General features: G+C 35.4%; 1 protein-coding gene across 6 annotated transcripts in view; it reads left to right on the top strand.

The window, feature by feature from the left end:
- Window positions 1-15,771, top strand: part of ANKS1A (ankyrin repeat and sterile alpha motif domain containing 1A) — a 264,812-nt gene that overhangs the window by 72,515 nt on the left and 176,526 nt on the right. For all 6 annotated transcript variants that reach the window (XR_012478464.1, XM_074236482.1, XM_074236481.1 and 3 more), the window contains exon 2: window positions 6,897-6,977. Coding sequence is in view for 5 of the 6 variants with exons in the window: in XM_074236482.1 (XP_074092583.1) it covers window positions 6,897-6,977 (81 nt within the window). In the remaining variant the exon portion in view is untranslated. The remainder of the gene's footprint in view (window positions 1-6,896; window positions 6,978-15,771) is intronic.

Below are 15,771 nucleotides of genomic sequence, written 5' to 3'. Positions count from 1 at the left end.
GCTGGTCATTTTAAAGTCCTGCAGCCAGAGCAGGAAATCAACTGAGAATGTATGAATTAGAATGTTGATTTCATCATGAACCATGTTGAGTTTTTGGAGAATATGAAACCCAGGAGAGAAGTGATGGGTAATGATGAAGTGAATTTCCTAGGTGTGCCCTTAAATGGTGGAGAATCTTAGAAGAGCTTTCCCTGTAATGTTCAACTTTCATGCTCTCCAAAAGGAGTCAGGAGGAGTTGACAAGATGAGTTTCAGAGTGATTTCATCTTGTAGGATGATGAATGCTTAGAGATCATGAAGTCCAGGAGGCTGGTAACCCCTAGCTCAGAGGACTTCTCTTCACCCTGGTGCTACCTTTTTGCAAACACCTGATCATCTTACAGCCTGACACTTAGAACTCATAGTCCATCCTTGTTTTTCAGTTTCCTTTTATGCTTTATCTTCTCCCATTAGATTGTGAGCTCCTTGAGGATGGGGCCATCTGCTTCCTTTATTTGTTTCCCCAGAGCTTAGCACAGTGTAGATGATGAATAAATGTTTTTTGACTCTGACTTTACCCAAGGAAGGTTGAACTATCCTAGGTTGGAAAAACAGAGCATGTTAAAGTTTCTGTATTGATTAAGAGTAATATCAGAGTGGTGAGTGGCCTGTGTAATTTCCAGCCTGGGCAAGCTAGAGAGAGACCTTCATCTTAAAATATTTATATATGTCATAAATACTGGCATGAATGGTTTTCCATTTTCTCCTTTTGCTTTTTTAACTCAGTTTTAGAAATTGAAATAAATATTTTAGTACAAGAGCTATTCTCTTTTTCTGCTGTTCTTTGTAATGCTTTTGAAGTTTTAATATTTTTTTTGAGAAACCCATTTATTGATGTAGAAAATTGAAACTCAATTGTTTCTCTAGAACAGCACTTCTCTCAATGAGTTCTCTGGATCTCCTAGGGGTAACTGTGACCCTTTCAGGGGAAGGTCTGTGAAGTTAAAATTGTTTTCTTAATAATCCTTAGAGCAGTTTTTGCCTTTCATGCATATTTTTTAAAATTTGAAGTTCTATTTTTATTGTTAATGATATTTTTAAATTTTTATTTTTAGTTTATATAATTAAAACATCACATATCATGGTACTAGAAAAACATAATATAACATAATACTATTCAAAAAGGTGATTGGAAATGACCCTGGATGCAAGGTTATCAGGGTTAAGTGACTCACCCAAGGTCACACAGCTAGTACGTGACAAGGATCTGAGGCTGAATTCACATTCCCATTCTCCTGACTCAAGGTCAGTGCTTTATCCACTGAGCCACCTAGTATTCCTTTCTTCCCTCTTCCATCTTCTCCCTAGATTAGGCACAAAATAAGGGGTGTGTGTGTGTGTGTGTGTGTGTGTGTGTGTGTATGTGTGTGTGTGTGTATGTACACATTTATTCTATGTATACTTCTGTTTATCAGATTTTTTACAGATGACTTTTTTATATGTCCTTTATTGTTAATTTTACTAAAATTTTTACTCAAATGATATTTACTCAAAGTTTTTCTTAAAACAACATTGCTGTTACCGTTAACAGTGTTCTTTTCTGCTCATTTTCACTTTTCATCATTTTGTGTAATTCTTTCCATATTTTTATAATTTTCCCTCTTTTCTCATAGCACAATAGTGTTCCATCACAATCATATACCACAACTTATTCAGCTATTCCTCAGTTGGATATCCCTGCAGTTTGGATGACTTTGCTACAACAAAGAGAGCTGCTATGAATATTTTAGAATATATATAAGTTTTCACATTACTTGTTCAAAAATATTTATAGCAGCCCTGTTTGTGGTGGCAAAGAATTGGAAATCAAGTAAATGTCCTTCAATTGGGGAATGGCTTAGCAAACTGTGGTCTATGTATGCCATGGAACACTATTGTTCTATTAGAAACCAGGAGGGGCGGGATTTCAGGGAAGCCTGGAGGGATTTGCATGAACTGATGCTGAGTGAGATGAGCAGAACCAGAAAAACACTGTACACCCTAACAGCAACATGGGAGTGATGTTCAGTCTTGAAGGACTCGCTCATTCCATCAGTACAACCACCAGGGACAATCTGGGGCTGTCTGCAAAGGAGAGTGCCATCTGTATCCAGATAAGGAGCTGTGGAGTTTGAACAAAGTTCAAGGACTATTCCCTTTAATTTAGAAAAACAAGATCTTATTGTCTGATTTTAGACTTCTCTTCTTTAAAGATAAGATTTCTCTCTCATCACACCCAATTTGGATCAAGGTACAACATGTAAACAAAATAAAGACTGACAGAGTGCTTTCCGTGGGGGTGGGGGTGGGGAAGCAAGATTGGGGGGAAAATTGTAAAACTCAAATAATATCTTTAATAAAAATAAATTTAAAAAAGAATATATATATAGGTTTTCTTCTTTTCCCCTCTAATCATCTTTGGAAATAACCCAAGTAATGGTATTTTGTAAGTTAAAAACTCATTGGGCATAATTTCTCATTATTCTCCAAAAGGTTGGATTAGTTTATATTTTCACAGACGATGAATTAGCGTTCCAATTTCTCCACATCCTCTCCAACGTTTTTCTTTTCGGCCAGTCAACAAGATATAAAATGATATCTCAAGGTTATTCTAATCTGCATTTTTCTAATCAATAATGGTTCAGAGCATTTTTTAGTATGACTAAATTGTTTATATTTCTTCAATGGGGTGGCTAGGTGGTGCAGTGGATAGAGCACCGGCCCTGGAGTCAGGAGTACCTGAGTTCAAATCCGGCCTCAGACACTTAATAATTACCTAGTTGTGTGACCTTGGGCAAGCCACTTAACCCCGTTGCTTTGCAACCCCCCCTAAAAACAAACAAACAAATATTTCTTCAATGGAAAACTGTCTGTTCTTATCCTTTGACCATATATCACTTGGGAAATGGACTTGTATTGTCTCTAGAAGTTCATATTCTTTGAGTGTACAGTGAAGAATTTCACTGTACACCATGAATCTTCATGATCTGTGAATTAAAGGTTTATCTGCAAAAAATGAAGACTGAGTTAATAAAACTTTTTTTTGCTTTACAAGTGGACAGATCTACGTATTTGACTAGACTTGTTCTTTAATAAGTCTTTTATTAAGCACCAATTATGTGGGTGAATGGCAGTAAACACAAGTGGTGCTAAAATATCCAAAATATTGATTAACTATTTTGAATCTGATAGTTTAACCTTTTATAGTTAGGTTGGCGTTTGCACCAATGATATTAAAAAAGTGGGTAAAGCTACTGGTGTGTAGCCTAAATCAAGGCAGTATTTGCTAATAGTTAACTGTTTTAAAATAAAAATAATGCCAGTTTCACTTATGGATATCCTTGATGAAGCAGTAAGAATATTAATTTTATTGAATCTTGATCTATCTGTGTGACAAGATGACAAGTACACACAAAGCATTTATATTGTATACAGAAGTATGGCATGGTCATCTTCAGGAGAAGCCCTCAGAGGACTGTTGGTATTGTAAACTGAATTCCTTCTTCCCTCCCCTCCCCTCCCCTTATTTCTAAAATGTAAATCAGAACTTCTCTTCTCACCAAATTTTTTTGTTTTGAAAATGTGGCTAATTTCATAAAATGGGTTATTATATGTAAATTTTAATTTTTAATGCAATAAGTATTGTCAGCTATAACTCACCTAAATTTAATATTCTTTGAAGTAATCATTAAGTTTTTTGGATTGTTAAGACAAAAAGTGTTTGAGAACCTGTCCTCTAGAATATGCAAGGCACTTGTGTCAGTAACTTCCCTTATAATTAAGCTCCTAGATAAGGTTACTTGTTTAGGCATAGAAGAGTGAAGAAAGAGATGAATATATTGTTCAGCTTTGCTCTTTTGTCAAAAACAAGGGGCTTAATTTGCAAGTCCAGAGCTATTTTGGTATGAAGATGGTTTGAACTTACACAGTCTTTAACAAATTAGGAATGCCATATTTGGGTTCCTTGACTATATTTCTAGCCAGTAGTGATGACTTTCTTCTGTGAACTCCTACAGCAACTTGATGTCTGTAGTAATTATTTTGTTAATTGTGTAATTTCTAGTAATTTAATTATTCATTGTAGTAGTTCATAAATGCAGACTCTTTTGAATCTCTTGCTAAAATTTTCTATGTCTTAGGACTGATTTTTCTTCTGAACTCAGCTTTACTTGTAAAATAAATTGTAATCTCACATTAAATTAAAAAAGCTTTTGCACAGACAAAACCACTGTAACCAAGATCAAAAGAAATGTAGTAAACTGGGAAACAATTTTTACAAGTATTTCTGACAAGGATTCATTTCTAAAATATACAGAGAACTGAGTCAGATTTGTTAAAAAAATCAAGCCATTCCCCAATTGACAAATGGTCAAAGGATATGCAAAGGCAATTTACAGATGAGGAAATCAAAGTGATCCATAGTCATATGAAAAATTGCTCCAAATTACTACTTATTAGAGAAATGCAAATTAAAGCATCTCTGAGGTAGCACCTCACAGCTCTCAGACTGGCCAGTATGTCCAGAAAGGATAATTATCAATGTGGGAAGGGATGTGGGAAATCTGGGACACTATTGCGTTGTTGGTGGAGCTGTGAACTCATCCAGCCTCTCTGGAGAGCAGTTTCGAACTATGCCCAAAGGGCAACAGAAATGTGCATACCCTTTGATCCAGCAATACCACTATTGGGTCTATACTCTGAAGAGATAATGAAAAAGGGTTAAAACATCACTTGTACAAAAAAATTCATAGCAGCCCTGTTTGTGTTGGCAAAGAATCGGAAATTAAGTGAATGTCCTTCAATTTGGGGAATGGCTTAACAAACTGTGGTATATGTATGTCATGGAACACTATTGTTCTATTAGAAACCAGGAGGGATGGGATTTCAGGGAAGCCTGGAAGGATCTGCATGAACTGATGCTGAGGGAGATGAGCAGGACCCGGAAAATATTGTACACCCTAACAGCAACATGGGAGTGATGATCAACCTTGATGGACTTGCTCATTCCATCAGTGCTACAACGAGGGACGGTTTTGGGCTGTCTGCAATGGAGAATATCATCTGTATCCAGAGAAAGCATTGTGGAGTTTGAACAAAAACCAAGGACTATTACCTTTAATTTATGAAAAAAAAATACTTATCTTATTACGTAGTCTTGTTATCTCTTATACTTATTTTATTCCTTAAGGATATGATTTCTCTCTCATCACATTCAATTTGGATCAATGTATAACATGGAAACAATGTAAAGATTGACAAATTGCCTTCTGTGGGGGATGGGGGAGGGAAGTAAGATTAGGGGAAAATTGTAAAACTCAAAATAAATAAAATCTTTAAAATAATAAAAAGTAAATGGCAATCTCAATCACTTCATAGCAATATTTTGATGACAAATATGAAAATCAAAACTTAGAGATACAAGGGTTCTTAAGGTTCTTTTAGCTCAAATCATTCCTTTTGCAGCTGAGGAGACTGAGACCTGCAGAGATTAAATGACTTGCCCAGGATCTCTCCAGAATTTGAAACCTATGTTCTACAACTGCAAATTCGCTGCTCTGTCTACTACACCTCGTTATATGGTATTATGCAGTGTGTTAGGAAAGTGAGTTAAAAATATAATTTGATTAGAAAGCAAGAGCAATGGAAATTACATTGAATTTGGAGACAGTGGACCTCAGAAACCAGAGTAACTTTGCCACTTACTGTCTAGGAGAGATTGATCAAGTACTTTATTAACCATTGTCTGTTAAAAAGAATGTAAAAATGAAGAAGCTATATTAAATGTCCACTAAAAACTCTTCAAGTTCTACATCCTCTGTGTACTAACATATATCAGTAAGGAGGCTATTGATTTTGTTATGTTCACCCTGATTTAAAGTTGAGCATGTTCTTAATATAAAGGATAGAAGAGGATACAGGATTATCAATGACATTAACATAGATGAGGTCTTTGGCCTGGCATTATTGATATCCTATGATAGAGTGAAAACTTGCCTTGCCTTTGGTACTTTCTGGCATTTTACATTTGAGAATGATTGATCATTGGGTAGTTCTTATGTCTGAGTGGTGTCCTTGGACTTGACCTATGGAAAGAAAACCCGATCTCGTTTGAGAGAGAGCAGGCAGTTTGGATCAAAGAGTTATTTGGATCTGTTCAGGAAACCAAGTGCTTCAGGGAACCATGCCATTCCATAGCTAACTTCTGAGGAATAATGAGAAGTATGTTGAACCAATTTTTGTGGTAGAGGAATGCAAGTTGTTAACAGTATGTGTGGGAGTAATTTTTTTTAAAGTGATTTGTGAGGAAATTAATCTGGTCTTTGCAAAGTATCCAGAGCTTTTTGAGTTGTGCTTTATGTTAACTTTTTTGCCCTACTCTATTTACCAGGGTTTTGTATGTTTTTTGTTCTAAGTTGTTGAGAATTGAGTAGTTGAATCATCCCAGTTTTCCAGATGTTTGTATCCTGCCTTGTTTTAGATATTGGTGGTGACAGCATATAGGAAAAAGCACCCATGTACTTGTCCTAATGGTTGGTGGCAAATGTATTTTGGGAATGTGTACTAGTTTAATTCAGTTATGTTCTTGGTTATCTGTCACTGTTTTTGTCTTATTTTATTAGTGGAATTCAGTGACAGAAATCTCAGACTAAAAGAATACTGTAGTTTAGTTTTTAGGGAAGGTGGCAGCTAAATAATTCCAATTTGTCTCTTTGTTACCTTAGCATCACAAATTGCTATAGATAATTGCTTTTGTCCCTTATCAACATATAAAAAGAGAACAAACATGACAAAAGACTATTTATTGATAAATCTTTCTTGCTTACTGCCTTTAAATTTGATCTGTGACTTTATGGTTTTTCTTTTTGTCTTCACTACAGCATCTGGAGAGGACCCAATGTCAATTGCGTTGATAGCACTGGTTATACCCCTTTGCACCATGCAGCTCTGAATGGTCACAAGTAAGTATTAATCATATCTGACTCCACCATTACACCCTCTAGAACTGTAATCTTTTTAGCATCTCTTGATCATACCTGTATTTCTAAATAGTGAATAGTGGCAACAGGAAAGAATAAAGAAGAGAGGATTAATTAAGCCCATCTTAAATCTTAAAACATAATTTTAGTCAAACTCCAATTTTCTTCTTTTAGGAACTTTTACAATGATTCTAAGAGATAAGGATGTTGAATTTCACATATAGTAGAATGCATTTTGGTGCTGGAGTCTGAAGCCCTGGCTTCAAATCTTACCTCTGATGCTTATTACAACTACATGACCTTAGTCATTAGCTGCCTCATCTGTAATATTGAGAACCCCTGAAGTCCCTTCCACTCTTCATCTATGATAGTAAATGTGTAGCAGAATACTATCTTCTATCTAAAAAGGAACAGAAAATACTTCATATTTATTTTTACTTGATTTCATTAGCTCTTGACTCTTTCCTCTTTGTTCTGTATTAATCATAGCAATAGATTTCCTATTACATTCTTCCACACAGAGACTATTTCCTGGACCCTTACTCTGGCTCTTTTGTGAATGTGACTCTTCCCTTCTCCCTGTTTCTCTACACAGCTACTATTACTCAGATCTTTAACTTCTCTTGCCTGTATTATTATTGCAATCAACCTTTCCTATCCATACCCATGCAACTGATAAAATAAAATTCCTGAAGCACAATTTTGACCATGAAAGTTTTTTGGTTTTTAGGGGTTTTTAGGGTTTTTTTTTTTTTTTTTTTTGCAAGGCAAATGGGGTTAAGTGGCTTGCCCAAGGCCACAAAACTAGGTGTTTCTGAGACTGGATTTGAACCCAGGTACTCTTGACTCCAGGGCTGGTGCTTTATCCACTGCTCCACCTAGCTGCCCCAGACCATGAAACTTTTATAAAAATTCCAGTGACTCCCAATTACCTCTTGGTTCAAATATGGACTCTTCTTTTTGCCTTTTTAAACCTTTTCTAGTTTGTATCCACCCTACCTTTTCTGACTGATTATACATTATTCCCATTCACGTACTCTTTAGTTCAACCAGACTGATATCTTGCACACACACACCATTCCATCTCCTATCATCATACCTTTGCACAGGCTGTCTGTCCTTCATCCCTGTTAATACACTTATTCCTCACATCTGCCACTTAGAATCACTGACCACTTTCAAAACTTAACTTCAAACATTACTCCTTATATGAAGCCTTTTTTGATCTACCTGGTTGCTAGTGGCCCTTTGCCTCCCCCATTTAACATAGTTGCTTATACTTTATATCTAACTAAGGGGATGTTTTGTCTTGGTATTCCCAGCACCTATGGGTTGGTAATAGGGACCTAATAAATATTTGTTGAGTGATTGAATCTTTACATCCCTATTTCACCTACTTTGCTTCAGCAGTCAGTCAAAGACTCATTTAGTGTTTTAGTATTTAGTAGCCTTTGAGTGCATATTTTCTCAATTGTCAGTCTCTACCTCAAAACTTATGTATTTTTTTCCATTTTTCTTCTTTCCTTCATAAAAAAGTTTTTCCTATTTATACCAATCTCAGTGGAAAGTAGAGCAGCATGGTCCCCTTTACAAAATTCTAAGACTAAATCTTGTTGAGAAATTGTGTGAAAAAGTCACATTGAGTCCTTTTTGGACCAAGTTAGCTTAGGGAGGATGAGAGTTTTGCGGTCACTCAGGAGATAGTTTAGTCAGGAGCTCTTGATTGCAGGTAGAAGTTGTATACCATGGTATATAGTGATCCCAGACCCATCCTGGGACACTTTGATAGGCATAGGTGCCAATTGGACTGAGAAAGAGACCTACCTTGCCCACTTCCTCCCACAATTCAGTCTTGGGTTGTAAATCAAGAAGAGAGTAGGATTAGAAGGAGTAGTAGTGTGCTTCAGATGCTAGAGACATAGCAGGAACTCTATTTCTACCCAGTCTGAAGCCTGCCAAGAAATAAATAATCAAGAATTACAGACCAGATGGGAGCCTGTAACTGTGTCACTTTGAACCTGCATAACTTCCTAGTTTTCTAATAACAGCTGAGTCCAACCTATTGTTGTTCAGATACAAACCCAGATTAGGAACTTTTAGAATTTGAACAGGGGGACAGCAGTCAGATTTGGGTCTGGATCAGACTCCTTTGGGAGCAATGAAAGCTTGCAGGTCTATACCTGAGCTTTTCCTGAGGTGCTGAAACAACACAACACTTAATAACTTAAAAAGAAGAATCCACATAAAAAGCTAATATAGAGACAGACACTCAAGACAAAAACCCACAATAAGAGGAGACAACAGAGCATGTACATGAAAGCCCTTAAAGAGAATTACAAGTTGGGCATAAATTCAAACTGAATTCCAGGCTGAGATAAGCAAAGAGTTAAAAAAGAGTTTTAAAAAGTTTTTGTGAATGAGAGCACTAAAGGGGGGGAAATGTAAAAGAAATGAGAAGTTTGGAAGAAAGAATTTGAAAGAGAATTAACATTTTTGCACAAAAGGTTCAAACCCTTACCCAAGCAACCAGACCCCCTAAAAATTAAATAGGACCAGTGACTCCATTATACAAAGAAATAAAAGTCAGAAGACTGGGGAAAAAAAAGTCTGAGAAATATAAGGTATCTTATAGCAAAGACAACTTACTTAGAAAACAGATTAAGGAGAGAGAGATCTTTTGGTAATCATTAGACTACCTGAATGCTGTGGCCACAAAAAAAAAAAAAAGAAATCTTGAGAAATGTTAAAAAAAAAAAACCTGCCTCTTAGAAACAGAAAGCAAAGTAGAAACAATTCGTTGGTCTCGTTAAAAGAAATTCCTGTATGAAAACTTCAGAGCTTCTAAGTTAAAGAATAAAATGCTGCAAGCAGCCAGAAATAAATAATTTAATTCCTGATGAGTTACAATTGATACTCATATACAATTTAGCAGCCATCGGTTTAAAGGAGCATAGAGATTAGAGTACAATATCCCAGACAGCAATGGGTATAGAATAACTTAATCAACAAAACAGAGTATAATGCTACGGGGTGGGGGGAAGGAATCTTCATAATCATTCAGATAATCTTAATTGAAAAAAGATCTTTTAACTTATCCCCTAAAGGTGTTCTCATCTCTATATTTCCTTTAGTCAACAGTTTTTTTAGGAAAAAATACTTTATAATATCCAATGCATTCACTTCTTTAGCATATACTTAATTTTTTTTTTTAAGGTTTTTGCAAGGCAATGGGGTTAAGTGGCTTGCACAAGGCCACACAGCTAGGTAATCATTAAGTGTCTGAGTTCGCATTTGAACTCATGTCCTCCTGACTTCAGGGCCAGTGCTTGTATCCACTGCGCCACCTAGCGGCCCTGCATATACTTAATTCTCAACTGCCTTGTCATCTCTTCTGTCTTCCCTACCACTTTACTGAAACTGCTTTCCTAAAAGTGACCAAATCAAATAGCTTTTTCTCAGGTCTCATTTTTTTCATGTCTTTGGCACATTGACAGTGCAGTTGAGATTCTCAAACTTTTTATTCTCATGACCCCTCCAAAAATTTTTGAGACCTCCTCTTTTCAAACTTTTATATCTATTGCTCTTCACTTGATTACAGATTTTAATGTCTTAGTACTTTAGTAAAGTAGAGGATCTTAGGAATCCTCAGAAGTTTCTGAACAACTTGAGAATTGCTGCTGTGTAAATTCTTTCTCTTTTCTATTGGCTTCCAGGACTTTTCATTCTACTAGTTATTTTCTTAACTCTAATTGTAGGATTTTGTCTTTTACATCCTCCTGTTTCTAATTGTTACTGTTAGTGTTCTTCAAGAATCTTCGAGTCCAGTGTCAGGAAATACATTGGAATAAGAATCCACATAAGAAGCTATTATAGAGACAGACACTCAAGACAAAAACCCACAATAAGAGGAGACAACAGAACATGTACATGAAAGCCCTTAAGGAGAATTACAAGTTGGGCATAAATTCAAACTGAATTCCAGGCTGAGATAAACAAAGAGTTAAAAGAGTTTTAAAAAGTTTTTGTGAGAGCTTCTTATCTCTAAACTTTCTTGGAAATCTTATTTATATACATAGTTTATTTCTTTCTTTTAGGATTTTGTAATTTTCCCCCCAATCTCACTTCCCTCCCAATACCCCACAGAAGACAGTCTGATAGTCTTTACATTGTTTCCATGCTATATATTGATAAAAATCGAATGTATGGAGAGAAAAATAATATCTTTAAGGAAAAAAATATGAGATAGTAAAATTACTTAATACATAAGATAACTTTTTTTTTAAATTAAAGGTAATAGTCTTTTGTCTTTGTTTAAACTCTACAATTCTTTCTTTGGATACAGATGGTATTCTCCATCACAGATATCAAAAATTGTCCCTGATTATTGCACTGATGAAATGTGCAAGCCCATTCAGGTTGATCATCAACTCCATGTTGCTGTTATGGTATATGGTGTTCTTCTGGTTCTGCCCATTCTTACTCACTATCAGTTCATGCACATCTTTGCATGCTTTCCTGAATTCCTGACCATCTTGGTTTCTACTAGAACAATAGTGTTCCAAAACATAACCATGCCACAATTGGTTCAGCCATTCCCCAGTTGATGGACAGGTAGACTCCCAAGAATTTTATACTGTCTGAAGTTACTTTAAATGAGATTTCTCTTTCTAGCTCTTGCTGCTGTATTTGCTAGTAATGTATAGAAATGCTGAGAATTTATGAGGGTTTATTTTATATCCTGCAACTTTGTTAAAGTTTCTAATTGTTTCTGGTAGTTTTTAAGATGATATTTTTTAGGATTCTCTAAGTATATCATCATGTCATCTGCAAAGAGTGAGTTTTTTTTTCTACCTTCCCATTTCTAATTCCTTCAATTTCTCTTTAATCTCTTATTGCTGAAGGTAACATTTCTAACACAATATTGAATAGTAGTCGTGATAATAGGCATTCTTGTTTCACCCCTGATCTTATTGGGAATGCCTCTAACTTTTCCCCATTGGACATAATGCTTGTTGATGCTTTCAGATCAATCCTGCTAATCTTTCTTTTTTTTTTTTAGGTTTTTGCAAGGCAAATGGGGTTAAGTGGCTTGCCCAAGGCCACACAGCTAGGTAATTATTAAGTGTCTGAGACCGGATTTGAACCCAGGTACTCCTGACTCCAAGGCGGTGCTCTATCCACTACGCCACCTAGCTGCCCCATACTGCTAATGTTTTTAAGGAACAATCCATTCTTACATTCTCTAATGTTTTTAGTAGGAATGGTGCTGTATTTTGTCAAAGGCTTTTTCAGCATCTATTGAGATAATCATATGATTTGTTAGGTTTGTTATTGATATAGTTAATTATACTAACAGTTTTCCTAATATTGAACTAACCCTGAATTACTGGGATAAATCCTACTTGATCATAGTGTTTTTTGCATCTATATTCATCACAGAGATAGATCTATAATTTTCTTTCTCTGTTTTGATTCTTCCTGGTTTAGGTTTCAGCACCATATTGGTGTCATAGAAAGAGTTAGGCAGAGTTCCAGCTTCACCTATTTTTCCAAAAAGTTTATATAGAATTGGAGTCAATTGTTCCTTAAATGTTTGACTGAATTCACTTGTGAATCCATCTGGTTCTGAAGGTTTTTTTTTTGTTTATTTTATTTTTTTTAGGGAGTTCAATAATGATTTGTTGAATTTGTTTTTCTGAGACAGTGTTATTTAGGTATTTAATTTCTTCATTTAACCGGGGCACAAGCTCTATTTTTGTAAATATTCATCATTTCACTTTCAATTATCAAATTTATTGGCATATAATTGGGCAAAATAATTCTGAATTAATATTTTAATTTCCTCCTCAAAAGTGGTGAGTTCACCTTTTTCATTTATGATACTAGCAATTTCATTTTCTTCTCTTTTTTAATCAAATTTACCTAATCAGAGGTTTATCAATTTTTGTTGTTTGTTTTGTTTTTTTGTTTTTTCAAAAAATTCAGCTCTTGTTGTGACTAGGTGGTACAATGGATAGAGCACCAGCCCTGGAGTCAGGAGTACCTGAGTTCCAATCTGGCCTCAGACACTTCATAATTACCTAGCTGTGTGGCCTTGGGCAAACTACTTACCCCATTTGCTTTGCAAAAACCTAAAAAAAAAACCAGCTCTTGATTTTATTTGTTCAATAATTTTCTTGCTTTTGATTTTATTAATTTCTTTAATTTTTAGAATTTCTAATTTGGTGTTTAATTGGAGGGTTTTTAATTTGTTATTTCTCTAATTTTTTTAGTTGCATATTTAGTTCATTGATTTCCTCTTTCTCTAATTTATTCATGTAAGTATTTAAAGCTATGATATACCCCCTGACAACTTCCGTGGTTGTATCCCATTAGTTTTGTTATGTTGTCTTGTTATTATCATTATCTAGGATGAAATCATTAATTCTTTCTTTTTATTATTTTTTTTACTATTTTTAATTTTTCTTTTTTTTTAGAAAGATTTTATTTATTTTGGGTTTTACAATTCTACCCCCATCCCATTTTTGCCCCCCCCCACCTCCCCATAGTAGGCATTCTGTTAGTCTGTACATTGGTTCCATGTTATACATTGATCTCACTTGAATGTGATGAGAGAGAAATCATATACTTAAGGAAGAAAAAATAAAGTATGAGATAGTAAAATTACATATTAATTCTTCCTATAATTTTTGGTTGATCTACTTGTTCTTTAAAATGAGGTTATTTATTTATTTTTAAATTTATTTTATTAAACATATCATTTGAGTTTTACAATTTCCCCCCAATTTTGCCCCCCCTCACCCTAGATAGCACCCTGTCAGTCTTTACTTTGTTTCCATGTTGTACCTTGATCCAAATTGGGTGTGATGAGAGAGAAATCATATCCTTAAAGAGAAGAGAAGTCTAAGAGGTAACAAGATCAGACAATAAGATATCTGTTTTTTTCCTAAATTAAAGGGAATAGTCCTTGCCCCTTGTTCAAACTCCACAGCTCCTTATCTGGATACAGATGGTACTCTCCTTTGCAGACAGCCCAAAATTGTTCCGGATTGTTGCACTGATGGAATGAGTGAGTCCTTCAAGGTTGAACATCACTCCCATGTTGCTGTTAGGGTGTACAGTATTTTTCTGGTTCTGCTCATCTCACTCAGCATCAGTTCATGCAAATCCCTCCAGGTTTCCCTGAAATCCCGTCCCTCCTGGTTTCTAATAGAACAGTAGTGTTCCATGACATAACATATACCACAGTTTGCTAAGCCATTCCCCAATTGAAGGACATTTACTGGATTTCCAATTCTTTGCTACCACAAACAGGGCTGCTATAATTATTTTTGTACAAGTAATGTTTTTCCCCTTTTTCCTCATCTCTAAAGGGTATAGACCCAGTAGTGATATTGCTGGGTCAAAGGGTATGCACATTTTTGTTGCCCTTTGGGCATAGTTCCAAATAGCTATCCAGAAGGGTTGGATGAGTTCACAGCTCCACCAACAGTGTAATAGTGTAAAATGAGGTTATTTAGTTTCCATGGTCCATTATTGCATGTGATTTTTATTGCATTATGATCTGAAAAGTATGTATTCACCATTTCTGCCTTTCTGCATTTGATTATAAGGTTTTTATGTCCTAATACATGATCAATTTTTGTAGAAGTGCCATGTACTACAGACAAAAAGTATATTCCTTTCTATCCCCATCAGTTTTCTACAAAGGTCTCATGGTTTTCTAACATTCTATTTACCTCCTTAACTTCCTTCTTATTTACTTTAAGGTTAAATTTATCTAAATCTGAGAGTAGGATGTTGAGTTTTCCTACCAGTAGAGTTTTGTCATCTATGTCTTCCTGTATCTCATTCAACTTCTTTAAAAATTTGGATCCTATACCACTTGGTATGTACACTTTTAGTATTGATTGTCTATGGTACTTTTTAGGAGGATATAGTTTCCTTCCTTATCTTTTTTAATGACATCTATTTTTGCATCCCTTGCTATCCCTGCCTTTTTCATTTCAGCTGAAGCAAAATATATTTTGCTCCATCCTTTTACCTTTACTCTGTATGTATCTCTCTACTTCAAATGAGTTTCTTGTAAGCAGCATATTGCAGGATTCTGGTTTTTAATCCAGTCTGATTATTTGCTTATATTTTTTGGGAGAGTTCATCCCATTCACATTCAAAGTTATAATTACCAACTCTTTATTGCCCTCCATGCTATTTTCCCTCTGTTTGTAATTTTCCCCTTTTTTCACTTTATCCCCTATTCCCTAGTATCTTACTTCTGAATGCTACCTCCTTCAGTAAGTTTTCCCCTCATATCCAGCCCCCTCTCATTTTTTCCCCTTTCCCTTTGCCCCTTCTTCCTTCTGTTAGTTTCTCTTTTCCTCTCCCCCTCTAACTTTCCCCTTTTAATACTTGAAAGCTAAGATAAGTTTCTTAACTGAGTGTGTGTATGTTGCCTTTGTGAGCCAAGTCTGATGAGAGTAAGATTCAGGAAGTTCTCAACTCCTCTCTTCTTCCCCTCTATTGCAGTAGGTCCTTTGTACTTCTTTATGTAATGTGATTTACCCCCTTCAATCTCCTCCATCCTCTTATGTCTTTACTCTCCCTCTTTTTAAAGGAGATATTATTTTTAAAGGAGATATTATTTTTAAATCATTCTATCAGAGTCATGGATAAGTCATGAGGGTCCATCACTTCTGAGGTGGAGATATAGCCACTTTCATCTTATTGGATAGCAGGTTTTTTCTTTACCCTTTTTTTTACCTTTTCATGTGTCTCT

The sequence above is a fragment of the Macrotis lagotis genome, chromosome 5 (assembly GCF_037893015.1).
Source record: "Macrotis lagotis isolate mMagLag1 chromosome 5, bilby.v1.9.chrom.fasta, whole genome shotgun sequence".
Classification (NCBI taxonomy): Eukaryota; Metazoa; Chordata; class Mammalia; order Peramelemorphia; family Peramelidae; genus Macrotis; species Macrotis lagotis.
Note: the sequence above shows the minus strand (reverse complement) of the source record. Positions and strands in the feature narration are given on the sequence as shown.